The sequence below is a fragment of the Dipodomys merriami genome, unplaced genomic scaffold (assembly GCF_024711535.1).
Source record: "Dipodomys merriami isolate MVZ:Mamm:240054 unplaced genomic scaffold, mDipMer1.0.p SCAF_4, whole genome shotgun sequence".
NCBI lineage: Eukaryota > Metazoa > Chordata > Mammalia > Rodentia > Heteromyidae > Dipodomys > Dipodomys merriami.
In genome coordinates this window covers 21888762-21916473 of record NW_027205603.1, presented here as the reverse complement: position 1 = coordinate 21916473, position 27712 = coordinate 21888762, and the positions used below count along the sequence as shown (strand labels likewise).

The following is a 27712-nucleotide window of genomic DNA, read 5'->3' as shown; positions in this document are numbered from 1 at the left end:
GAAAAGGTCAAAAGCTATGTACGTATGACCATATAAGATGATGTTAAGTGAAATGAACCCCAAGATAGGGACACAACTGTTTTTTTTTCCTTGCTTGCTATTGTTTTTAATGTGTTTAAAATGTATTATGTGATTTTTTTTGTTTCTTTGGTATGTTCCTCTCCCCCGGTATAATCTCTGTTTTCACTGTATTTGATTCTGGTGCCCGCATCTTGTTTATACATTTTTCTAATTTGGGGAGGGGAAGGGAAATAACAAATTGCTGAAATAAGGATGCAGGCTGACCCATTGTAACAATGAGATGTACAAGACACTTTGTTGAAAATGAACTTTACAACTTGGGGAGGGAGGAGTTGGTGAGGTGGGAAGGGAAGGGATGGCAAGGGAAAAACAAAGGAGGAGGTAACAATGCTTAATAGGAAATGTACTCATTACCTTACTCATATAACTGCAACCCCTCTGTACACTAGTTTTACAATTTTTTAAAAAATGTAAAAAATAAAAAAGAGATCTTATGTATAAATATCTGTGCAAAGGGATTATAATTCAACAGGTCAATTGTTGAGTACAATCAAGGAATTTTGATCAGTGTCATCATTTCCATTGTCCCCCTCCAGTTCTCCCTCATTTTACCCAATAACTATAGGCTTTTGATGATTAAAAGACCATGGAGAAAAAATGTATAATCTCAAGAAGCCATGACAGTTTGGACAAGCTTGCACCAGTCTTCCATTGTATGTACATTTAGAGGATTCTACTTATTTGAGAGGATCCCTGTGGAACTCCAGATCCTGAATGACGAATTATTTTTACATAGTTTTGGATGTTAGCATGTAAGACCAGGAAAATATGGCAATCTTTCTCACTTGTTGCCCTTAGCATTTGGTAGAAGGTTAACATTTATTTGTTGGCCTTGTATTGGACAATTCCCCACCTCTTTTTTATGTGCCAGGCCTAGGGCTTGAGATCCCTGCCTGAATGCTGCCCTATGCTTTTTTTTTGCTCAAGACTAGCACTCTATCTCTTGAGCCACAGCTTTACTTCTGGTTTTTTGAGTAGTTTATTGGCAATAAGAATCTCACAGAGTTTCCTGCTCAGGCTGGCTTTGAACCATGGGCCTGAGATCTCAGACTCTGGAGTAATTATAGGCATCAGCCACCAGCATCCAGCTAGAATTCCATTTTATTGATGGATGCTTTATTATTAAGTATTGTGTTTATTGGAGAGAATGCTGTGCTTATTCCACCAAAAAAATTGAGACTACAATCTGACAAAATGGTTTAGAGTTAAAAGCCAAAAAGAATAAGATGAGATTTAACCATAAAACAACCTGGCCTATATATTTTTTAAAATGAGGAGAGACAATCTTCAAGTAAAATTTAAATTATTGCCAGGGAGTGGTGGCTCATGGCTGTAACAGCAACTCAGGGGAGGTAAGACCTGAGGATTGCAGTTGGAAGCCAGCCTGAACAGGAAAGTCAAAGAGACTCTTATTTCTAAAAGGCTGAAATTGGAGCTATAGCTCCAAAGTTTTGAGAATCACACATAGGCCCTGCATCCAAGCCCCAAGGCCAATGAGCTAAAATTCTTATATAATCCTTTATTTGCAATCACTCTTTGAAAAAGAAGCTAAATAGGCTAAGGTTTTATATATAGATATAGAGATAGATAGATAGATAGATAGACAGACAGATAGATAGATAGATAGATAGATAGATAGATAGATAGATAGATAGATAGATAGATAGATAGATAGATAGATAGATAGATAGATAGATAGATATAATGATGTCACACCATTACTAAAACCACTCTAGGACAACAACACAGATATAGGAAATGCCAAAATAGACCATCATTCGAGGTGGTCCTTGCATAACACTGCAGAGCAGTACCTCAACAGAAAAAACAAATCTGTGTTATCAACTAGTTAGAAAAGGAAAGGAGATTGAAAACAAAGTCAAAGGCCTTCAGTGGAATTAACAGTGGAAACTTGATTGTTCTAAAGATGGGCTTCAACCCCAGTGAAGAAAATGATACATAAGGCTGGGAGTTCTGGCTGTATAACAACATCTAGGAAAATTGAGATGTGACCAAGAACCAGTGGATTCTGAGTTCTATGTGACTCAATAACACCTAAATTTAAGAAATAATGTAAAGATATTTAGAAAATAGAACTATAAAGTCTCATGACTGGCTATGCCAATAGTCTTATAGCACTGATGATAAAGAATGATCATCAAAAAATATATACAAAAAAGAACGACAATCATCACTTGCTGCTTGTGAAATAAAACGCGTTCAGCCATTGCCTCAGAGGAAAACAGCAAGAAGAAAGGAAATATGCAAACAATTATATGAGCGCCCAGAAGGGGGGACAACTCAGAGGCTCCAAAACTACATAGAACATGGATGATGTGATGCATAACTAAGCAGAAATTTGGGTGTCTGTCAGTCACCTTCCATGATGTAGATGAACCTTGAGAATACGATGCTAAGTAAAAAGAGCCAGTCACAAAAGAGGTGGCCAACAAATGTCATTCATAAGGAATGTAAACTGCAGGCAAATCCGTAGAAGCAAAGTAGATTATAGGTTCCCTAAGGATGAATAGGGAAGGTGTGGGTCATGACTGAACAGTGTGATGTTTCATGTTAGGATGACAAAATGTGCTAAAATTGTGGTGATGAGAATGTGCTATATGTACATTATGGAGCATTGTGAAACCACAAAGAAGAATGAAATTACACTGTTTACAGGAAAATAGAAGGAACTATAGATCATCAAGTTTAATGAAAAAATCTCACCCCAGAGAAACAAATACCATATGTTTTCTTCACATGCTGCAACACTATTGCACAAAGGAACATGGTGTTGAAGAGGAGACTGCTGGTAGGAGCAGCAAGAGAGTAAGAGGAAAGAGGGGATGGTGAGGAGAATATGTATGAAGCACAGTGTAGGAAAACAACATTAGGGACCCATTTGAAAATTTACAACTTTAAAAGAGGGAATGTTAGCAAAGGAGACTCAAGATAGTAATAGAAGGGATGCATCTGGTCAATTTATAACTCCTTTGTACAACTAATATGCTCTAAGAAGACATATTTAAATTACCTCTTGTTCCAGGCTTCTTATTTCAGTGTCTTTTACATCTTCAGAAGTACTCACTCCTTCAGTTGAGTGAAATTCTTCATTTTCATTTCCATTATCATGTTCTTCTGTCTTTTTTGGCAAGTTGTTAGATCTGGAAGAATGTACAGATTGGGGAAGAGAAATCTTAAAAGTAAAACTTAGTAAAGTTCAATTGGATACTAAGTTCTGTCATATAAAAGAATATCTCAATTATGATTTTGAGTGGCTTCAAGATATTCTCATTTGAATGTATTCTCGAGTCCTAATCCTGGGAAATATAGGAACATATTAGTAATATAAAAAGATAAAGAATTCTTCTGGGCACTGGGGGCTCACTTCTATAACCCTAACTTCTCAGGAAGCTGAGATCTGAGGATTGTAAATAGAAGTCATCCCAGGAAGGAAAACCTTTGAGATTCCTTACCTCTAATTAACCACCAAAACCTTGGGTATGAAGTTGTGGATCAAGCAGAGGTATGCCAGCTTTAAGCAAAGTGCTAGGGACAGTACTTGGGCCCTGAGTTCAAGCTGTGAGACCAGCACACAAGTAAAAGATAAACAATAATGTAATAATACAAATGAATCTCAAATTTATTAATATTTGATTTTACTATGTCATGTGAAACATTGTCTTACTACCTAACATGAATTATATAGAGAGGTCATCCAAAGTAAAGAAGAAAATTATGCTTACAGATGAAGGTAAAAAAGGTAAAAAATACATTTTTTTAAAGAGCATTGGGTAAGGATAACTGTGGACCCGTTACAACAATGAGAAGTACAAGTTGTCATGTCGAAAACGAACTTTACAACTTTGGGGGGGGAGGATGAGGTGGAGGGGTGGGGGGAGGCTGGGAAGGGATGTGAAGGGTAAACAAAGGAGGAGGCTGCAATACTTCATAAGAAATTTACTCATTATCTTGCCCATGTAATTGTAACCCCTCTGTACAGTATATTCACAGTAAGAAATAAAAATTAAAAATAAAAAAGTGTTAAAGAGCATTGGACTTAAATTCAAAACCTCATGCATTCAAAGGCCTTGGCATTTTGGCATTTTGCTGGTTACTTGGAAATGAGTCTCTCAAGTTTGTCTGCTTCAGAAGGCACCAAAACTAATGGCATGTGCCATTAGTGTCTGACAAATACTGAAACACTGGCTACTAGAACAAAATACAATGTTCAAAAAGAAGTCAATACACAGAATCCTCAATCACAAAAGATAGATCTTCCCTATGACTCTGCCATACTCCTATTAGGCATTTATCTTAAGGAGAATAAATCAGAGCATGAGAAGATCCCCTGCATCTCCATATTTATTGCTCACTCTGCTCACAATAGCCAAAAAATGGAATAAATAAGGGACATAACACCAGATGAATAAAGAAGCTGCGGTATGTATGTGTGTGCACAAACACACTCATGCATGCATGCACAAATGCACACATATGAATCAGGAGACTATTCAGAAGGAGCAGACTGGAGAATTGAAAAAGAAAGAGGATGAATAACTGCAATACATCACAAGAATACACTGAGGAGCACAGAGAAACTCAACAAAGATTCATGATCAATAGGGAGATGGGAAGGAAGAAAAAGACTCCGTGGGAGAGTGAGACTAGCAGGAGAAAAACCGGTCTCTTGGGAGGATCCAGATGATTGAATATTATCAGAATAAACTCTTTGCAGTTACGAAAATGGAACAAAAAGAACTTTACAACTTGGGGGGGAGGATTGGGGGGGAGGGAGGATGGGAAGGGATGGGAAGGGTAAACAAAGGAGGAGGCTACAAAGCTTGATAAGAAATGTACTCACTATCTTGCCCATGTAATTGTAACCCCTCTGTATAGTATTTTCACAATAAAAAAAAAGAAAATGGAACAAAAAACCTGTTTGGGATAACACTTCTTAGAAGAAAGGTTGTAAGGAGTGTGCTGTAAGGGGTGAACTTGATTGGAATAAGCATTTCCATGGAAGAAGACATAACAATGAATCCCTCCCTGTATATCTCATATAAGCCAATACAAAAAAAATGGAATAAGGTTTACTGTGAGTTTCTCAAGTAACTTTGAAAATTAATTAATTTTTTTAATTCCGAAAAAGCAATTTGGACTCAGGATTTCAAAAAAACACATTTAATCAATTAAATGATAGAAAAAAGAAACTCTTACCCAAGTTGTTCTTGCAACATGAGGTCTTCATCCTTTTCTTCTCCCTGAAAATTTTGTCAACCAGGATGTTGAATTTTTATTTATTATATTCAGACTTTGACAAACACTTAATAAAATTAGCTCTAAAAGTCTAGAGATGCACTTGTCTGAGAAAGATTTCTTCAGTAGAATACATTTGGTCTATTTTCAAAGTATGCCTATAAATCTGATGTCAATCATCAAATTTTGAAAAACTAAAGACTTCTTCCAATAGCTCAAATTGAATTATATATATATATATATATATATATATATATATATATATATATGTTAGTAGTCCTCTTTCCACAATGTTCATTTCCTGATTTCATTTCATAAAAGGAAACATGTGTGTGTGTGTGTATGTGTGTGTGTGTGTGTGTGTGTGTGTGTGTTTTGTGTTGTCCCTGAGCTTTTTTGTGCTCAAGGCTAGAACTTTATTACTCAAGCCACAGCTCTAATTCTGCCTTTGTGGAGGTTAACTGGAGATAAGAATTTCTACCTTTAAACCACCATCGATAGACCTCATTCTCCTGAGTAACTAAGGAATGAGCCTTACAGGCATGAGCCATAAGTCCTTGACAAAAGGAGATTTTTTTATACCTGACTTGCTGAAAAATAATTAGTTAAATGTGTATATATTTACCATTAAACTTCAAAATACTATAAAACTATTTTTAGATAATGAAAATTTCTACTTTCAAAGATGCCCTTAGAAGTCCATTATGAGATTGCACTACACTTAGTTCTTCCTGCCACTTAATAACATTAGAAATGTGACAATATTACAGAAGATTAATTTACCTCACTCAAGTTTTCTTTTGGAAGTTTCAATTCTATATCTGCTGTCTTGAGACCAACAACTTCAAGGTGTTCGTTCGATTTCAGTTCATTATCAAGTTGCGGTTCTTTGACAATCAACTCTTCATAAATATTGTCATGAGACCGATTAGTTTCTCTTTCCTTTCTTTTGTGTACAAAATTTCTGTGAATAAGCAGTATCACCTTATTTATTTTTGCCAATCGTTACTGTGCTTGCATTCAGGGCCTGGGTATTGTCCCTGGGATTGTTTTAATATATTTTTTATTGTAAAGATACTGTACAGAGGGGTTACAGTTACATGAGTAAGGTAATGAGTACATTTCCTATTGGGCACTGTTACCCCCTCCTTTGTTCTTCCTCTACTATCCTTTCCCTCCCCACCTCCCCAACTCCTCCCTTCCCCCGCAAATTGTGAAGTTCGTTTTCAACATAGTGTCTTGTACATCTCATTGTTACAATGGGTCAACCTGTATACCTGCACCCTTATTTCAGCATTTTGTTATTTCCCTTCCCCTCCTCAAATTAGAAAAAATGTATATACAAGAGCAGGGCACTGGAATCAAATACAGTGAAACAAGGGTTATACCATGGGGGAAGAACATACAAAAGAAACCAAAAAAAATCATATAGTACATTAAAAACAACAGCAACAAAGATAAAATTTTTTGTGTCCCTATCTTGGGGTTCATTTTTCTTAGCATCATCTTATATGACCATGTGTATAAGCATTTGACCTTTTCTGTTTGTCTGGTAAGATTATCCTAGATGTGTACTAGTTATTGCAAATAAAGGAAACCATGTGTTCTGGGGCTTTTATCAGCTCAAGGTTAATGCTCTATCACTTAAGCCATAGCTCCACATTCAGATTTATTTTGGTGATTAATTGAAGATTAGAGTCTCACGGACTTTTCTGTGAACCACAAACCACAGAGCTCACCCTCCTGAGTAGCTAGGATTACAGGTCTGAGACATAGGCACCCAGCCCATCTTAAAATTTTCATTTATTATAAAGAAAATGATTTATTAGTGATCTCACTTTTAAGATATTGATATATTTTTTCTCATAAAGTCAAGTATTTTCCTTTCAAATATTTTCCTTTCTAGTATTTCTGTCCTGCATTTCTTTCATTTTCAGATTTCAATGAAATTATAAAATTTCATATGGACATATGAAAATGTAGTAATGAAAATCCATTCTGTTGCATGGCAACTTTTGGTTACAAGTCAATATTGACAACTATTACAGAGAAGAAATTTAGGAATTATTCAATAAACAAATTTGTTGAAATTTATATTTTAATTTAAATTTATATTTTAAATCTTATTTGTCCTACTTTCTTCCTCATAAAACTGCCTTATTGAAGTGAAATGATCTGAGAAAGCATTTGTCTTAAATAAGTTTATGACTTCACTAGAAACGCTTTCACCTAAAGACATACAACTTTATTCCCTAAAATGATTTACAATGTGATATTGCATATTACTGCAATTCACAATTAGTCAAAAGATGCTAATATCTGCTGTTTTGTAGCATCTTCACTTTATTAGGTTGATTATTATGCAATTTAGAAACAATTTTAAGTCCCTCTAGTAACAGAAAAGGTTCTGATGAGTATGTACAAAAATAATATTGGCAGCCGGGCGGCCAGTGGCTCACGCCTGTAATCCTAGCTACTCAGGAGGCTGAGAGCTGAGGATCATGGTTTAAAACCAGCCTGGGCAGAAAAGTCCATGAGACTCTTATCTCCAATTAACTACCAGAAAACTGGAAGTGGCACTGTGGCTCAAGCAGTAGAGCACTCGCCTTGAGCTGAAGAGCGCAGGGACAGTGCCCAAGCTCAGAGTTCAAGCCCCATGATCAACCAAAAGAAAATAAGGAAAAAAAATGATATTGGCCTCTCAACACATTTCTCTTATCTACAGAAGAGAAAAAATGTTGAAAATCTACTTGATAATCCATTTTTATTTCCCTCCTTAAGGTTCCTGTATTAAACATATAGCCACAACTAAAGGTTTGGCTCAGTGGTAAAGTACTGACCTCCCATTTTCAATGACACACACTCAACTAATGGAGCATTAAAGAAACTCTATACACTAAAATTTTGCCTTTAGACAAGTTATCATATATCATATATCAAACACTGCTGGTAAAATTGTAAGTTCATATTAACTTCCTGCATACAATTAAAAGGGTCAGTGAGCAGTGCTTTATGAGCGGATAGGAAGATTTATATACAATAGACAGCTATATCGCCCTTAAAATTGTGGAGAATACACTGTTTGGAAGTATTTATGCTTAACTTTACAACATGTCATTAATTTACATCACATATAAAATTGCATGCATATCTGTGGTACAATACAATACCTCCAGCACTCTATTTTCATGTCCAGTAAGTCTTGTTCCATCTGTAATTTGACCAGATTACTTTGGTCCTCCTCTAGTTTTTTTCTGAGATCTTTCAACAGTTTTTCATATATATGCAATATTTCTGTCCTTCTAAGTATGGTGCAAGGCTCTATACCAAGAGAAAAAAATAATTATATGAGAAATTCCTTTGATAAAGGTGTACACAAGTGGAGCATGGTAACCTTGCCCATAAATACTGCTCACCAGAAGGTTGCAATTAGGATATTTGTAGTTCAAAGCCAGTTGAGACAAACAGTTCATGGGACCATTCTGAAGATATGGCTGAGACCATTGTCCAGTATCTGTCACCCCAACTAGATTTTTAAATATAAACCCTGAGGATTGTGATCCACACTTGGACCCAACAAATGCAAGACTCTCTCATAATAGAGAATGAAAATTATGGAGAATGGTTGAGTGGTTGGAGGGCCTTTCTAGCAAGTGTGAGGTCCTGAGTTCAGATATCAGTATAGTCAACATCAAAAGGAATGTACATTTTCACATTTATACACTTCACGGTGTGATGTGGGCTCAATGCCTAAGATGTGGAGCACATTATAATAAGTCCTGCAGAAAGAAAAGATGAAACTATTGTTCTGTTTAATAATCTTAAAGTTTGGGCTGGGAAGGTGGCTCAGTGATAGAGCGCTTGCCTTGCATGCCTGAGGCCCTGGGTTCGATTCCTCAGCACCACATAAGCTAAAAGAAAAAAGCTGGAAGTGGCGCTGTGGCTCAAGTGGTAGAGTGCTAGCCTTGAGCTGAAGTGCTGAGGGACAGTGCCCAGGCCCAGAGTTCAGGACCCACGACCGGACCAAAAAAAAAACAAAAAACAAAAATAAATAATCTTAAAGTTTAGAGAAGAAAAAAAACATATAAATGGAACACTATAAATTTAATCTTATGCAGAAATAAAGCTCCATTCTGTCAGTGAAGAACACAGTTAATCAACACTGTGTACAAGTAATCTTTCCAGAAGAAGAGATGTCTACTGAAAAGAAAGGTGGATAAACAGGAAGTAGTTTGGGACATTCTCACTAACCTACATCATGTTCCAAGAGACTATTTAGATCTATATTTGACATGGTCAGTTAACAGGTGCTAATTTATGCTACTACTTAAACAACAACAAAAAAGGCAAAAAATAAAGCCTAACCCTGTAATTTTCTTAGATAGTTTTAGTATCTTAATAATGAACATCTTGTGCTGGGTGCCAGTGGCTCATGCTTTTGATCCTAACTACTCAAGAGGCTGAGATCTGCGGATCAAGCTTTGAAGCAAGCTTGGATAGGAAAGTCCTTGAGCCTCTCATCAACAATGTACTATTAAAAATTTTAAATTTAAAAAAAGAGCCAAAGTGGACCTGTGGTCAAGCCCTAACTAGCCTTGAGCTTAAAACTGTAGGATAGGGGGCTGGGAAGGTGGCTCAGTGGTAGAGTGCTTGCCTTGCAAGCCTGAGGCCCTGGGTTCACTTCCTCAGCACCACATAAGCAAAAAGAAAAAAGCCGGAAGTGGCACTGTGGCTCAAGTGGTAGAGCGCTAGCCTTGAGCTGAAGAGCTGAGGGACAGCGCCCAGGCCCAGAGTTCAGGCCCCACAACCGGACCAAAAAAAAACCCAAAAATCTGTAGGATAGCACCCAGGCTATGAGTTCAATCCTCAGGACCAGCATACACAAAAAAATAATATAATAACCATCTTGATTGAATATAATTTCTAGTATGTTTAAATGCCTTTTTTGTACTTGATAAGCCATTGTAAAATCCATACGCATGTGTAGAAATGCATAAATGTGTAAATTATCATATCAAAATTTACCTCCCTAAGGCTACTAAAATTCTGAAAGTTCTAGTAAAGACAAATATGTAGACAATTGTAGAAACTCCAAGATATTAAAGATAAAGCTAGAAGAATGAGAAGTCTACTTTACACCAAAGGAGAAAAAATAATAAGGTCTTAAGTAACATTTTTAACTGCATAATGACAGTTACAGGGTAGATCATGGTCTCAGGGCCTGTAATGACAGTGGTTACCTGATCCCACAGTGACAAAATACAGATAGACCTGGAGGCAACAAATAGATCTGAAGCACTACCTCACACTCAGGAAAGTAAAGTGAGCCTAAGCTCTTTAGTAAGATGTGAGACAACTCTCACTCTATTTATATACACATTGCAAGGGATAACTCTACTACTATTCTGTTTTTAGATAAATTGTATCAATGACATGAGCAGCCTTATGTCACATTAATATTCTACAGTTTCATTTTAGTATACTAGACATGGTAGTATAATAATAGAGATGAAAAGGCCACACATTTACAATATGGTCTGACCTTTAGACTCCTTCTCCAGCTCTTCCATTGGGGAGACAAACTCAGCTGTAGGCAATTCAGAATACGTAGAAGCTTTTTCAGATAATTCAGTTAAGTCATTAAGGTCATTCAGGCTACTGACCATGTTTAGAACCTGTGAAATTAATAATACTGTTTTCAATTTGTCCCTCACATATTTTACACAAAAGCATGTGTTTATTTTTGATGAAAGCAGAAAAAATATATTTCTGAAAAGATCTGAATTTAGCCAAAAATATTAACTTCACTCTAAACCTTATTGATTTAAAAGTAGACATCTTTACATCCTTAGTGTATCTTTTTTAAGTTATATTTTTAAAATATATTATTTTCTTAACTATTACATTGATTTATTAATCATATATTGTATATCTATATATATACATCCATCAATCTACATTTTATTACCATCTATTAGTCATGTGTGAGGATTTCCTTTTTTTAATTTATTTATTTTTATTTATTTATTTATTTTTATTTGTGAACATATTGTACAGAGGAGTTACAATTACGTGGGCAGGATAATGCGTACATTTCTTACCAAGCATTGCAGCCTCCTCCTTTTGTTTACCCTTCACATCCCTTCCCAGCCTCCCCCCTCCCCCGAGGATTTCCTTTTGCAATGACAATATCTGCCTATAATGCACTCGATCAGATTAACCTTCTACCCCTATTCCCTTTACCCTCTTCATGAAACACATTTCATTGTTCAATTTCTACAAATGTACACAGTACATTACTTTGACCATATTTACCCTCCTTGCTCTCCATTCACAGTCTCCAGTCCAAAAATATTGGGTATTTTCAGTTTACCCCTCACTGCTTTTACTGTCACCCCCTTCCTTTCATGTCTTCCTTCTTTTTGCAAACAGCTGCACAATTGCACTCTGATTCAGTCCCTTCATTCTTAATTCTTCTTTGATACCTACATTATTAGTAAGTGGCCAAATCACCTGATTTGTTGTTTTTCATCTCTTCAACGTTCTCCATAACATTATTTCTTCTACCTCCCCTCAAAACATTAACTACATATCTGTTATCTATTAAATCCACATTCTCCTTATCCTCTATAAGCTAAGTCACCATGTCTATCTGCCATAGAAAACCACAAATTGATGTAACACTTACTTACTTACATTCCTCCTTTCCATTATCAGTGATTTTAACCAAGATTTCATTGAGCATAAATATCCTGTTACTCCTATTTCTTTGTAGGTACTTGACTTTGTTGAGACTAAATTGGGGTTTAAAGGTCACTGTATGATAAAGTTGTATTTTAACATCTGTGATAGCTTTTATAACTAAACTTCACATTCCTGGGTGAAGAAGTGGATTCTTCTTTGTCTTGCATATCAAAGGCAAAAGTTTGATTAATAATCCATATAAATCCAGTCTAGCTACAAGAAAATCACAATGACCCAGTCTCTACTCTTTTTTAGATAATACTTAAGACATCCCTAAATAAAGGACAGAGAAAACCAAAGTCACTACTCAATTTTGATATCAGATGTGTGTGTATCATACATATATATGCACATATGTATACATATATATATATTTATGATATATACACATATAGATCTTAGTATAAAACATATATATCATAAAAACACAAATAGCATTAAAGCCAAAATTAAGTGTTTAAATAACAGTGAAAATGTATCTCAAACAATGCTTTTGAAATCCATGATAAGGTCAGGCATTGATGGCTCACACCTGTAATCCTAGCTACTCAGGAGGCTGAGTTCTGAATATTGCAGTTTGAAGCTAGCCTCAGTAGAAATGTTTGTGAGAACATTGTCTCAAATTAATGATCAAAAACCTGGAAGGAGACCTGTGGCTCCAGTAATAGACTACTAACCTTGAACAAAATGTATAGGGAGAGTATATCGACCCAGAGTTCATACTACAGAATTTTGAGGGGGGAAAAAGGAAAATCTTGACAAGAATCATCAGTGAAGTTAAGAATACATCACAGCTGCGTGAATTCTAAGGCGATAACAGAAACCAATTAAGTGAGCTTAAAAATAATTCAAGCAAATAATGAATGGATTAAAGAAGACAATGGAAGATATGAAAGAGACTAATGATGATGATACAGAAATCTTGAAAAAAGGCCAAATTGAAATCTTAGAAATGAAAATCTCAGAAACACAGATTCAGGTTTCACTGAAAGCCTAATTAATTGGATGGAGAAGTTGAAAGTATAGTATCAAAGTTGGAGTGTAAGGCAAGAGATACCATACAAAAGCACTGAGAAAACTATAAAGAGAATGGTAGACATTTAGAATGCCTTCAAAACCCAAATTCATGATTCATAGCTATAGAATAAAGATAAGAAATATAAGCAGAGCAACAAGAGAAAAATTTCCTACCTTTCAGAAAGAGAGGGTGAATCAAACAGAAAATCAACAGATACCAAGCAGGTAAAACTAGGGACCAAACACTCCTAGACAAGATTAAATACACTAAATATACAGAACAAAGAATGCAATTTGCAAGCTTAAAAAAAAGTCCTACAACAAGGCAAATGTATGAGAATAACAGATTTCTCCACATAAACACTAAACACTAGGGGATCATAAGCAACTTCCAACTTAGATTAAGGAATCAAGTAAAATTGTCCTTACCAGTTGAAAGAAACAAAAACTAAAACGATTCTTGGAATTCAGATGTTCTTGTTGCATTTCTAGCTACTTAGGATGCAGAAAGCTGAAATAGTGGTTCATAAGCAGCTCAGGCAGAAAAGCCTGTGAGACTCTTATCTTCAATTAACCAACAAAAAGCCAGAGTGGAGTTGTAGCTCAAGTGTCAGAGCACCCACTTGTATCAAGATTGCCGAAGGACCCTCTGCTCAAGAAACAACTGGTGGAAAAAAGAATGAGTGTGAAATGCAAACTTTTAAGAATTAGCTATAAGAAAGGAAATATCACAACCAATAGCTCAGCTATCTAGAGGTTTTTAGGGACTATTTTCAAAACATATATTCTAATAGACTGAAAAAAAAATTAAGAAGACCTAAAGTGGTGTTGCATATGGCCCATGATAATTTATCTGAGATGAGATGAGTAACCAAAATAGAAATATAGCAAGTAATAAATCTGAAGCATTGAACAATAATTTTCTGGCAAAGAAATTCTCAGGAATCAATGGATTCACTCCTAAATTCTACAAGATCTTTGCAGGAGAATTAACTCCAGTGCTCCTCCCATTTTTTCATGAGTCAGAAGAAAAAGAAAAGAAAACATTGAAATAGATAAACTTGTAAATTTTTTATTTCCCATGGGTTTTATAATTCTAGTAATTTAAGTAAAGCAGAAAACTTGGCAAGAAATGGAGATATAATGGCCTTGCTACAATATAAAAGTAAGAAAGAAACCAATACTAAATCAGCAATTTCAACCCCATTTACTATGTATACCTTGGTCTGATTATCTCCGTGGCTATCAAGTCTCTTCTGTTTTTTCTCTAATATCGATCCCACATGTGATTCTACTGAAAAAAAAAAACCAAATATTTAGTTGAACAAATTTTCTTTTGATTAGTTAAAGCAAGATTTTTAATTACATAGATCAAAGTGACAAAATTTGGAAACAATAAGCTATTTTTATTTTCCAAATTAAAACTGAATTAACCTTTACCTTTATCTGAATACTTACTTTCTTCTTTAGGAAATATTTCTATATTCCTAAACTGGAATTTATCTCTTAGAGGGAAAAGAGGTATCATCATGTTCAAAGCAGAAAATCCTCTCAAAGATTCATCCACATTTTCACCCATCAGCATAAATGAACAATATTTTTAACTTCAGAAAGAGAGCGTTAAATAAAAACGGGTGCTGGCAGCTAATGCCAATCCTGGCTACTTGGGAGACTGAAATCAGAGAATCATGGTTCACAGTCAGCTGAACTAGTCAAATTTGAGAATCCTTTTCAAATTTATTACCAAAATAAAAGCAACAGGCACTAAGTTCAAGTCTATTTAGTTTTAGGTCTATTTTTCAAATCCCACTATCAACAAAAATACAAAATACAGCACAAAAAATCCACTCTGCACTATTCTCTATCTTAGAATAAAAACTTGTTTCCAAAGGAATCCTTACAATGTTGTTCAGATGTGCCTTAAACTTGTAATCTTCCTGTCACAGATCTCGTGTTGGGGTTAGAGATAAGAATCAATATGCAAGTCACAGTAGTAAGTTAGAAAATATACTAAGCATATTCTTCATCATGCCAAACATGTTAAATCTGGGTGCATGTGTAAAAAGAACAATAATTTTGGAAACCACTAATAATGAAGAATATGCTCAGTATATTAGCTGGAAATGGAGAGGTGCATCAACTGTTAAGAGAGCTAGCCAATAGACAATGCCCAAGCCCTGAGTTTAATCCTCAGGACCAGCACGCTCATGCATGCATGTGCGCATGCGCGCGCACACACACACACACACACACACACACACACACACACACACACACACACACACACACGCATATTGTGTTGGATTTTAAATTACCTACAATTAAGTACTTCCACAATTTTTGCAAAACACAAACATTAAGAGAAACATGTCATTTTTACATAGAATATTTAAACTGTTTCTATATAATCAAACTTTTTGTTCTGATGCTTTTACATAGAATAAATCTACCAGGCACAATGTATAAGCAGAAATCTTACCTGTGTTTCTTCTTGAATAAGTATTAGTTTGCATTGGTTTACACTCCAAATGTGTTTCCCTCCTTCCAAGTAATTGAAAAGTAACAGATAAAGTTAGTGTCCTAATGCTGCTATCAAAAACTCCTACCAAATATACTAAATTGTTTTAAAGGACTTCAGCATTAACATCACACATTTCCTCATATGCTTCAAAGTTGTAAGGCTATAAATATGTAGTTTATAAAGCTTTTGTTTAAAGAAACAATATATAAGGAGAAATGGTAATGAAAAGAGAGCAAATGAACTGGGTCAGCTTGACTCAACGGAAGTTCCTGAACTCAGAAGAGTTCTTGGTTGGCTCCCTGAGCAGCAGCTGCTTTTCTTCCTAGAATAAGCTCTTCCTTCTCAGAAGCAAATTACATTAAATGATAAGAGTTTGATAGGTTTCCAACATCATATAGCAAGGAAGATAACAGGATATAGAAAAAGGGTTAGCGAAATAATAAAACCAAGACAATATTTCATTCTTCCACTTTTCTGCAATTCCTAATAGAACCGAATTGAAGAATTTTTCACAGGTTTGATGTTCAAATATTGCATTTATCAGAAAATAGAAGGCCTTAATTCAGTTATGAGAGATGTTTTTTGTGTCTTGTAATTTAGAACAAATTAATTTTTAATAGTTTGTATCTAGGTTTAGATGTAAAATCACATAAAAGTAAATAGCATAACTGTTCTCTACAACTGAATGAATCAGCCACACCAAGGGCTGTGAAGTAGCACATGTCGAGCCCTAGGTTCACCTATTATTGTTGCATTCCTATGTGGTTCAAATCTGCACCACAGAACTTTTAAGGATGATCTTAAAATCCATGAAAGCCAAACCTGTTATGCAGGGATAAGAGTGAGTCCTGATTTGTTCATCTCTCTTGAACCCAAGTATTCTTGTACATTTGAAGCTCAATTTGAAAATAGGAATTTCACATGGAAGTATACTTGGCTTGGTCTTTTTTGACTACTGTGGAAAAAACATTGTTTTGAGAGGCCACAGAAAATTAGAAGAGAACGTTTGGTGATCTCACATAAAGTAAGAATATGAGCCTCACAGCTCATGGCTTACATTTGTAATCCTAGCCACTCAAGAGGCTGAGATCTGAGGATTATGGTTCAAAGGCAGCCTGGGCAAGAAAGTCCTGAGACTCAACTTCAATCAACTACCAAAAATGTTGAATGTGGAGCTGTGCCTCAAGACACAGAGCTCTAGACTTCAGCACAAAAGCCTATGGACACACCCAGGCCCTTAGTTCAAGCCCCTGGATGAGCAAACAACAACAAAAACTCTTTGGATCTTGATCTGGTAGCACAAGAAAAGAAATTTTGAGTTCTTTTGTAACATGATTTTAACCTAGTTGTTCATTTGGGAAGATAGTCATATTCACTGACAAGAAAGTAAAGCAAATATGTAAAAGGACAAGACATCTTTGAACATGTGGTTCCACAGAAAGTGGCTCAGGTTTTGCACTCGGTATATGTAGAAAGGTCCAATTCTGCCTGAGAGGCCAAAGCAGAGTGTTGCTGCTTTGTGACAAGTAAAAGCACATCATAAGAACAGAACAGAGAAACATATATAAGGTCTTTAAAACATTATATTCTTTGCTTGTATGCTGAGTCAGGAAGGACAATGAGACAATATTCATTATTGGACAACAGGGGCAAAAACAACAAAACAACAGTATCAAAGAATTCCACTCATGTGGAAAGACAATTGCCTTTCTTGGATTTAAAGAACCCTCAAAGTTTTGAAAAAGATGTTATCTTAAAAAGATGTTATTTTAAAAAGAGATTAAAATATGATTTTATGCTAACTTGGACTTCAGACAGAAAAAGCTGATCAGAAATATCAAAGATGGGCCTCTCGTCTGAAAGGCATCGTATTGAATCTGTAGATAAACTTGAATGCACTGCTATCTTGACAATGATTTAACAATATCAGTCCATCCAACACATGAACATGGAATATCTTGCTATGTAGTTTGATCTAACTTACTTTCAACAGCGATGGTGTTCGGTATACAGATCTTGTACTAATTTGATAAAGCTAATCATAATTTATATACATCTACTTTGGATTAGTATCAACTTAAATTCTACAATACATAAAACTTTACTCCAAAAAAAAAAAGATGTGTCACTGTTTGTTATTCCTTTAAGGAGAGGTTATACTTTGGGTGAAAATTCTATGCAATCATTAAGAATTTCATTATAAATTAAGAAGTGACCTACAAGTATGAAAGTTATTCAGACCTCATTTAGTGAATACACAAACATAAAATTATGTGAACAAAATTTGTATTAAAAAGAAAAGATATTGGCGCACATGTAATATTAATCCTATGACCTAATCAAAAAAAAAAGTTTATCTTTTTGAGGTATTGAAATTTGACCTCAGAGTCCAGTCTTGCTATGCAAGTAGCCTGCCACTTGAGCTATGACCCGGGGCCTTTTTGCTTTCATCCCTTTGTGAAAGTGTCTCACTACTGCTTCCCACAGTAGTTGTGATGGTGGCCACACACCACTGTGCACTAGTGACATTGTGCCAAAGCTGATCTGGAACAGCAATACTCCTAATCTCCCTTCTAATTAGCTAGGATACATCAGGTACACCAGGTAAGCTTAACTAAGGTACAGCTTAAATACAAGGTTTCTAAAGCTGCTGTTCATTTGGTAGGTTTTCAGAAAGTGTAATTTAATATTTTCCTATTTATTGCTATTTCTGATCTGAGTGATTGTTTCTAATCTAGAATACAACTTAAAGTCTTGAAATACTCATCAGATAGCTTTACCTTTCTAGCTCATCCGCTTCACATTTATTTACTTCACTCTTTAATGACGTTTCTGTCACCTGGTGTGGGTTTTCCTTTTCATCAGAGATAAATACTAGAAGTTCATCCTATAAAATAACAATAAACATTTATATTTACCTTAGATTCTATTTCCTAAGAGAATTGACAAATCCAATAAATGACCCTATGTAGGTAAATTCACAATCCAGAAAATAAATAATCAGTAACATCTTCCTTCTTCAGTCCTGGCCACCCACCCCAGAATGGCTGCCTACTCCCAAGGATGAATGCTACATGAACCCAACTACTGTCCAGAATTCACTCAGACATTCACTGATTACTAGAATCTCAGTTCCTTCGCAGCATTTGTTATATGACTGGTGGCATGTTCCAGAAATAAAGACTGACATAATTGCTATTGGGCATGAATGTCTATTATAAAAAGAAATCTGCAATTTTCAATCAATTCTTGCCCTGAAATGTAATTCAGAACATTTCAAGACAATTATGTTTTATAAAACTGTCCAATATTGATTATTATATACTCCATCTGTTTTCAATTACCCCATATTGTTACTTAAATCAAGAAATAAAAGGATTTTCTTTAATTGGAAGATATCTGGAAGCTCAAAGCCACTCTGGGAAAAATCCCAGTGAGCCTCCATCTTCAATCAGTACAGAGCTGGGCTGGAAGCCAACCCTCAAGGGGCAGGGAGCCAGATAAGTACCTAGGCCAAGCAAGCTAAAGGCACTTACTTCATGGTCCCACTGACAGAAAAACAAATACTGGATTCTCCTCTTTCCACTAACTTTCTGGTTGTCATTGTCTTAATTCTGAAATTCTAATGTCAGAGTGATATAAACTTAACAGATACAATGGGATTAATTCCCATTGTGATGCAGAAAATTCTGCTTTAAATCTTCACTTGATAGGTAACCTGAGTGTTCATAAGTAAGTATGAAATGCTCAAAGGGCCGGCTTCTATTTACTAAGAAGACGTCAACATTGCACAGGATTGTCTGAATGGCAGTGACTGAAGGCTGGAAGGAAAAGGGTATCATTCTGCAAGCACAAACATGTAGCCACTAATATTCCTTTCCCATTCCAGCCACAGAGGGAGGGAAATGAAGAGGAAAGTTAGAGTAATAGTGTGGTGCTGGGGAAGGGGGGAGTCGAGACTGCAAGGAAGTATCATGCAATCATCTCGGGGTTATTGTAAAATTTTAAGTTCTGAAAGCTCATTTATGAAACAGTATCAATCTAGCTATTGTTCCTGAATCTTCAAATATTTATGACTAGTAAATCTAAACGCCTTGATAAATGAGACACTTCATCGGAGACCTAGAGGTGAAACACTGAAATCTTTGCCTAGGTCTTTCTTCATGCTGAAAAAGGAGAATTAGAGCTGCAGACAAGAGTTGTTTGACTCTTGTGTCTCATCTACTTGGTCAATTCCCTTCATTTCTTGGGATTTCAGCCCCAAAGTATATACAGTCAAGAACAATCACTAACTGGAATCCCTTTACTGTCCTGGGTAAGGGTTAAGCAAAGACTATTCCATTTGAAGTGCAACTTTATTCATTATTCAAAATTATAAACTATCTGTTATCTGCCAGCTAAACTTTGAAGAAATGGGGTACAATTTAGTTTCTTAAAATACATTGTTGAATGGTAACTATTTTGTACAAATACTTAAAGGTGATAAAACATTGTATTTAAAAAGAACCACCAAGTGTTTAAAAAATGGCTTTTTCTCAGGTCAAAAACTATGTACATATGACCATGTAAGATGATGCTAAGTGAAATGAACCCCAAGATAGGGACACAAGAGGTTTTATCTTTGTCGCTGTTGTTTTAATATACTATGTGATATTTTTATTTTTTATATTTTTATTTTTTGTCAGTCATGGGGCTTGAACTCTGGGCTTGGGTCCCTCAGCTCTTCAGCTCAAGGCTAGTTCTCTACCACATGAGCCACAGTGCCACTTACAGTTTTCTAGTGGTTTATTGGAGATAAGAGTCTCACAGACTTTCTTGCCCGGGCTGGCTTTGAACTGCGACCCTCAGATCTCAGCCTCCTGAGTGGCTAGGATTACAGGCATGAGCCACCTGCACCCAGCTGATATTTTTGTTTCTTTTGTATGTTCTTCCCCCATGGTATAACCCCTGTTGTCGCTGTATTTGATTCAGGTGCCCTGCATCTTGTATATACATTTTCTAACTTGGGGAGTGGAAGGGAAAAAACAAAATGCTTAAATGAGGATACAGGTTAATCCATTGTAACAATGAGATGTACAAGACACTGTGTTGAAAACAAACTTTACAACTTGTAGTGGGGGGCACAAGGGAGGAATTGGGGAGCTGAGAGGAAAGGGATGGTAGGGGAAAAACAAAGGAGGGAGTAACAATGCTCAATAGGAAATGTACTCATTACCTTACTCATGTAACTGTAACCCCTCTAACAGTATCTTTACAATAAAAAAAAATGGAGGAAAAAAATGTCTTTCCTCTAGGGAAAGACAACATGCCAAAATACTAGTTTACCATTCCTCAGATATCCATTGTATTCCAACTAGTCACTTAGCCTGGTAAAAAGAGTCTTCCTAAAATTGATTTTTCAGCATGATTATATTTGCAACTTGTCTCAAATGGAGAATTATCATACTCAAAATAGAAGACTGACACTAAATCTATATAAGGATTCTGGAAATGTTTGTGGAAAAGTCTTACAAGATATATTCTCTTTTTTATGTTGATTTTTAATTATATCATTTCCAACTTGACCCGCACATTTCTGATCTTTCATTTCTGTTTCTGCAGCCTGAACTTAAGACAGAGCTCTGTGTGGTGAAACCTGTACCTCAAAACAGAACTTTCATGGACTGGAAATTTTATTTTGTTCAATTGTTTGTTTGGTTGGAGTTTTATGATTAAGCTTATTTCCAAGGTTTTGAGTTTGGTTTTTTTTTTCCAAATTATTTTATACTAAGAAGGAGAAAAAAAGACTGTGGCTAAAAGCACTTTGAATACGAGGAAGCTAACTTTTATTATCTTTAAGTAGCTGTACAAAGGAGGTGTCATATAACAAAGGAGTTTATTAGTGCAATGCCTCTTACCAGTGTCAACATTTTCAATATTCTCACCCTCCTTAACCCTACCCTTCTCTCAAGGAATTCTTGACTACATTCTGCCTGCCCTTCCCCACTTCATCCATCTACCTCCTTCCTTTACCCCACTATCCACTTGGATGTACTTACTCGTTTCCTGGTGTTGATTTTGTTAGGATTTCACTATTAATTCTTGTTCATATTCAAGTTTAACAAACATTTTCCATGAAAACAAGATAAATGTGCCATTTCCTATTTCTTGCAAAATATCATGGCATAAGTGAAATCTCTCAAATTATTTCCTTTGGAAATGCTTTAGCATTGAAATATGGGCAAATGTGAATACTTCTATATGGAATGTAAACAGATATAAAATTGCATATATGTGTGCTTATATGAAGAGCAATATAAATATCTCTATATTTTCTATCTCTATCATAGTTAAAACATATGTACATATGTGTGCATGACTATGTGTGTATGTGTTTGTGGAGATGTTTAGATGTTTAAACGAATTTTAAACACTTCAAGAATAAATTTTGGCCAGCTGCCTGTAATCCTAGCTACTCAGGAGACTGAGATCTGAGGATTGCAGTTCACAGCCAGCCCGGGCAGGAAAGTCCATGAGACTCTTATCTCCAATTAACCACCAGGAAACCAGAAGTGGCGCTGTGGCTCAAGTGGTAGAGCACTAGCCTTGAGCTGAAGAGCTGAGAGACAGTGCACAGGCCCAGAGTTCATGTCCCATGACTGACATAAGTAAATACATTTTGGTGATGTATACCTTGTTAATACCATATGTTTCTGCACCGTATGAAATCAGTTTAGCAGCTATTTTCATGTTCCCCACAGAAATGGCGTGGTGGAGAGCAGTGTTGCCATTGGCATCTTTCCTGTTTGGGTCAGCACCATGTTCCAGCAGAATACTTGTACATTCCTCCTGCTGCAATTGAGAAGCCTGTTGGGATGGTAACAGGAAACAGGTTGTCAGTTCATAGTGTGTTTTCAAAGTTATTTCTAGTTAAATGAAGTAGATGCACTGATATTGTACAGTTAAACAAATCTATCTCAGGTGGAAATTGTTGGCTACTAGATACCTTCATCAGAGCTGTGTTGTTGTCACTATCATAAACATCAATATCACAATTCATTTCCATTAGTAGGGTCACCACTTCGGGGTGTCCATAGGCACATGCATAATGCAGAGCAGACCTGTGAAGTTGAGAGAGCTGTTTAGGACATTGCAGAACATGATCTGAAACCACAGCCTTATTCATGTCAGTGTAGACATGAAGCAGCATGTCATTCACCAGTCTTCAAAACATATATTGTTTCCTGGGGAAAAAAAGTCTAATGCTTATTTGCTCTTATTTCTTACAACCAAAGGCATAACAACCTAACTATTTTATGTATGCATATGTGCAATGTGTATATGTGTTCTTGAGGATTGCCCTGGATCTCCTGTGGACAAGAAAAATAAGCACTCTGCCTGTATTTATGGCCCAAGTAGCTTACTGGAATAGAGTTAGCAGTGTCTTAGAGTTAATTTAATTTGGATGTGTGTGTATGAACTCAGGCCTGAGTTCAACAAAAGGGTAGCACTCCACCACTTGAACTCTAGCTTCACTTTTTGTTTTTTTCCAGGCTAATGAGAGATAAGAGTCTCACCAACTTTCCTGCCAAAGCTGGCTTTAAACCTCAATACTTAGATCTCAGCATCCTGAGTAGCTAAAATTACAGGCATTAGCCTCCTGGGCCTAGGGGATTTCATTTAATTTAGAATTTAAAATTCCTTCAAACTTTTTTTTTCTTGTCAGTCGTGGGGCTTGAACTTTGGGTCTGGGCACTTTCCTGAGCTCTTCAGCTCAAGGAGATTATTCTACCACTTGAGCCATAGCACCACTTCCAGTTTTTGGTGATTTATTGGAGATAAGAGTCTCATGGACTTTCCTGCCTGGGCAGGCTTTGAACTGCGATCCTCAGATCTCAGCCTCCTGAGTAGCTAGGATTACAGGTGTAAGCCACCAGCACTCTGCTAAACTCTTTTACTTAATAGATATCTCTCAGCCTATGTCATGGTTCCAAGACAACACTGTGGACCCATACCTGAAAATCTACACAAAGCAATTAGATCAGCTCTGAGCTTATAACACCAACTCCTCTGTAAGATTTTATACTTATTACTATGTGTACTACCCATATATTCCCTTAGTCAAATAGTACAAATATTGTCTTGGCAAAAAGGCTTACAACATAGTTGGGAATGTCTTTTAAGAGTCGTAATATACAGAATGAAAGATGAAGCATTTTCTAAAAAGATGAAGATACAGTAGACCACTGACACATACGCATACATAGTAAATATTATGCAAGTATGAGGTTCTTCTTTTAACTTTATTTCACATGATTGTTATGCTTTTCCTTTTCATTCAGACACTTTCTCAGTAGCCCATGTTAGCTTGATATTCCAGTCTTGGTTTTTTGGGTTTTTTGGTCGGTCATGGGGCTTGAACTCTGGGCCTGGGCGCTGTCCCTCAGCTCTTCAGCTCAAGGCTAGCGCTCTACCATTTGAGCCACAGCGCCACTTCCAGTTTTCTCTGCTTATGTGGTGCTAAGGAATTGAACCCAGTGTCTCATGGATGCAAGGCAAGCACTCTACCATTGAGCCACCTTCCCAGCCCATTCTGATCTTCTTGTGTCAGTATGCCAGGTGCTGGGATAAAGGTCAGTGCCACAAATTCCAGCAGGCTGTTTTATTTCTTTTCTTTTTTCCTTCATTAATTAGTTTTACAAAATATTTTAAATTAATATTAAATAGTACAATGAATTCTGAGCACTGTCACCTCTTCTCTGTAGCTCTGTGACAGAGTGAGTACTCAGCATGCTTCAAGTCTGAGGATTAAACAGCAGAACAATTAAAAAAAGGGGGAGCATGCTCATTCCAAGGTAGGTCTTGGCACCATCAATGTGTTTATATGTGCAATGACAGGTTCTTCTAGCTTCTTTTTATGTCGTTTCCCAGCAGGTACAATTTTTCCTCTACACTCCATATAGAATTTCACTTGCTGCAAAAATAAACTAGTTTTGAAGGGTTGCATATGTAAACCGGTGGCAAGCCTCTTGGCTAGCCTGTACCAGGCTTTGAGTTATCTCCCCAGAACTGACAAAGTAAATGAAAAAAAAAAAGCCAAGTGATTGTCTTCAAAAGTTAAGTCTTTTCCACTAATGATTAAATTATGGTTTTCTACTAATATTGAGTTTCTCTAATGCCAAGCTCTAAATCCTTACCTACATGTTTTTGCATTTCTGGATTTTCTATTCCACTTCATTCATTCATCTGTCTAGATAATAAATCCTTCTTTTGTGAAAAATAATTGGCATATTTAGAGACAAACAAGGGTAAATGTGTATGTCCTGACATTTACTCACCCTCATCCTCAAAGTTACAATCAGCATGGGTAACACTGATACTATTAGTCCACTAGTAGTAACTGACCAGGATACAAGGAGCTCCTACTGGGACAAAAATAGGTCACCTAGTGGGTGCTCTGTGAATGTGGCAATGGGTGAAGCAGGAACTGGAGGTGCACCAGCAACCTGCAGTCATAGGTGATGGCTACCAGGGTCTTGCCTTGATTGGCTGATCGGGCTGAGCCTGATAACCCCTTGAATTTCACCAACTATTGCGTGGCAGAGTTTAGAAGAAACACCAACATTCTACTGAGTGGTGTAGATAGCACTACTAAATGGTCTCCTGTCTGGTGAGTGAAAAAATAAAGGAACCGACCTTCCCAATTCAAAATTTCTTTGCATGCTCTCACTGTGAACAACACATACATATTAGTGTTCACAGAGCTAAGTAGGTACTGGATTTTATTCCAAAAGCTTTGAGACCAGTAGTAGACTATTACAGGAGACATAGTTCCCCTTGTGCACCTTTCTGCAATGTTCATACCTTAGGCTGTTTAAGCCGTGTATGTTAAAATCAAATGCTGTGGCCATTAAATTTTCTTCCTGTCATCACTTTTAAGTAATATTTTTGACATTCTTTATAAGGGGAGTTATAAGGGAACCCAGATGCTGGCCAGTGTTGATCTTGAGTAGCACCTCGTGAAGAAGACAGCTGAGCTCTGTCCACCTCCCAGGGGCCCAGGCGCTACCTGTGTGCTGAGGAGCCCATGGAGGAAGAAAGCCCAGCTTCCCCGGAAAGGCAGAGCCTGATTTCCGTGTCCTTCCTCGCACACCTGGGAGGGGCCATTTCAGCGCCCTGCCAGGTCTGCATTCAACTGCAGCCCTCAGCCTGGCCTTCTGACCTGTTGTTCTTGTCTTTGGCGTTCACGTCGATTTTCCCACGATGCAGCATTCTGCGCACTTTGTCCACATCGCCCGCACTCGCCGCCTTGTGCATCTTTTTGCTGGCTTTGTACTGGGTGAGGCTTCTGGAAGAGTCAAATCTATCATCATCCTCTGAGTCACTCCGACAGCACAGGAGGTTCCTGCGCCGCCGGGTGGTGGAGAAAGGGGGCTCCTCCGGGTCCTGGGACCCCAAGGCAGAGCTCTTCTTCATCACTTCGATTTCTAGCCTCACAAGCGCCTTCGCTTACCCTCAGCTTTCATGACTAACCCCAAATGCTCCTGCTTACAAGTGAGCCAACCAAACCTGTCCACAGCTCTCCGAGAGGGCAGCGTGGTGGATCAGCACCGGCCAACGGGCAGGTGCTTGTCGCCAGGCACGCGCTTGTTGCCAGGCACTGCTGAAATGGAGATGGAGTAGCGAGCACCAGCGCGCTCCACATGGTCTCGGGACAGACCATTAGCCAAGAGCGCTCTGCGTGCGCATGCAGCCCCTGACCTCTCAGCTCTCCATGGTGCCCAGGTCGTGCCTGACCCTGGTTGCCTGTTCTTCTGGCGCTGCTGCTATACCTGGGCAAGGATGTCCTGGGTCTTTCCCTCAGCCATCTGGCTGGCACAGAAACCCCTGAGGATCTTAACACTGATAGCTCGCTCTCGTCCAGGGTCTGGACTCTGGGCACCCTCTGCTTGCCTAGAGTCAAGTTCTGCACAGTATTCACCTGTGCATTCTGTTGCCTTTGCAGGGGACCTGGTCAGCAGCTGATGCCAGTGCCTCAGCCTTACTTTTCCTTGGGATCAGAGACAGTAGCTGCTTCCAGTTTGTAATGCATGCTTTCCTAAGTCTTGAATTGTCCCTCTGGAGGTGCAATAAGGATGATCATTCAGACTTTAGAGTCATATTTTACTTGGGCAGACTTGATGGAAGTGTTGGCAAACGTGGATTGCCGCTTGGGTTTTGTTGTTGTTGTTGTTATTGAAGAGTTAATATTCAGAGGGTTATACTTACATGAATCAGGTAATGAGTAATGAGTACAATTCTTTTGGAACCATGTCTCTCCATCAATCTCACACAGTTTTTCCCTCCTGTCCCTGCCTACAAGATATCCAGTTCATTTTCTACATGTCTAGTGAGTATCACTGTTGTATTTGTTCTTCTTTGTTTCCACCTTTTATGGGTCCTCTCTTAACTTCCCAAATACAAGCAAGCATACAAGACAAAAGGAAGAGGAAACAAAAACAGCAACAATCACATCTAAAATGTTTCCTGTTTCCTTTTCTTCGAGTTCATTTAATAAAATATTATTTTATAAGATCATCTTCACATAGCAATTGTGCCTTTATTCACCATTCCTTTGGCCTCGGTGTGTGTGAATGACTAGATTTTTGTATAGTTTATCATGTCCCAATGTGTGTGTGTGTGTGTGTGTGTGTGTGTGTGTGTGTGTGTGTGTTGTCAGTCGTGGGACCTGAACTCTGGGCCTGGGTGCTGTCCCTCAGCTCTTCAGCTCAAGGCTAGTGCTCTATTATTTGAGCCACAGCACCACTTCTGGCTTTTTCTGCTTATGTGGTGCTAAGGAATCAAACCCAGGGCCTCATACACACAAGGCAAGCATTCTACCATTGAGCCACCTTCCCAGCCCATGGGTGTTTTAATTATTCAGTATGCTTACTTAAAGATTTATAGGCACATTCTAGTTACCACAGATGAGGGAAACCATGCTCTGGCTGACTTTGTTTAATATGGCTTTTTCCTAATGTTTCCATTTCCTTACAAATGATACAATATCATACTTTCTGATGGATGAGTAGAATTCCATTGTGTGTATTACCATATTTTCTTGATCTGTTCCTC

At 37.2% G+C, this 27712-nt stretch overlaps 1 protein-coding gene across 2 annotated transcripts in view; it reads right to left on the bottom strand.

The window, feature by feature from the left end:
- LOC138805704 (ankyrin repeat domain-containing protein 62-like) overlaps positions 1-26218 on the bottom strand; it is a 35439-nt gene extending 9221 nt beyond the window's left edge. The window contains exons 1-11 of one of the 2 annotated variants that reach the window (XM_069990676.1): positions 25821-26218; positions 22605-22719; positions 22292-22465; positions 18400-18506; positions 15578-15639; positions 14319-14392; positions 10880-11012; positions 8508-8658; positions 6121-6301; positions 5299-5342; positions 3113-3242 (exon numbers count right to left, since the gene is read on the bottom strand). In XM_069990676.1, the coding sequence (XP_069846777.1) occupies positions 3113-3242; positions 5299-5342; positions 6121-6301; positions 8508-8658; positions 10880-11012; positions 14319-14392; positions 15578-15639; positions 18400-18506; positions 22292-22465; positions 22605-22719; positions 25821-26074 (1425 nt within the window). In that variant the 5' untranslated portion in view covers positions 26075-26218. The remainder of the gene's footprint in view (positions 1-3112; positions 3243-5298; positions 5343-6120; positions 6302-8507; positions 8659-10879; positions 11013-14318; positions 14393-15577; positions 15640-18399; positions 18507-22291; positions 22466-22604; positions 22720-25820) is intronic. The other variant, XM_069990675.1, reaches the window with a different exon arrangement.
- Between the last annotated feature and the right edge of the window lie 1494 nt (positions 26219-27712).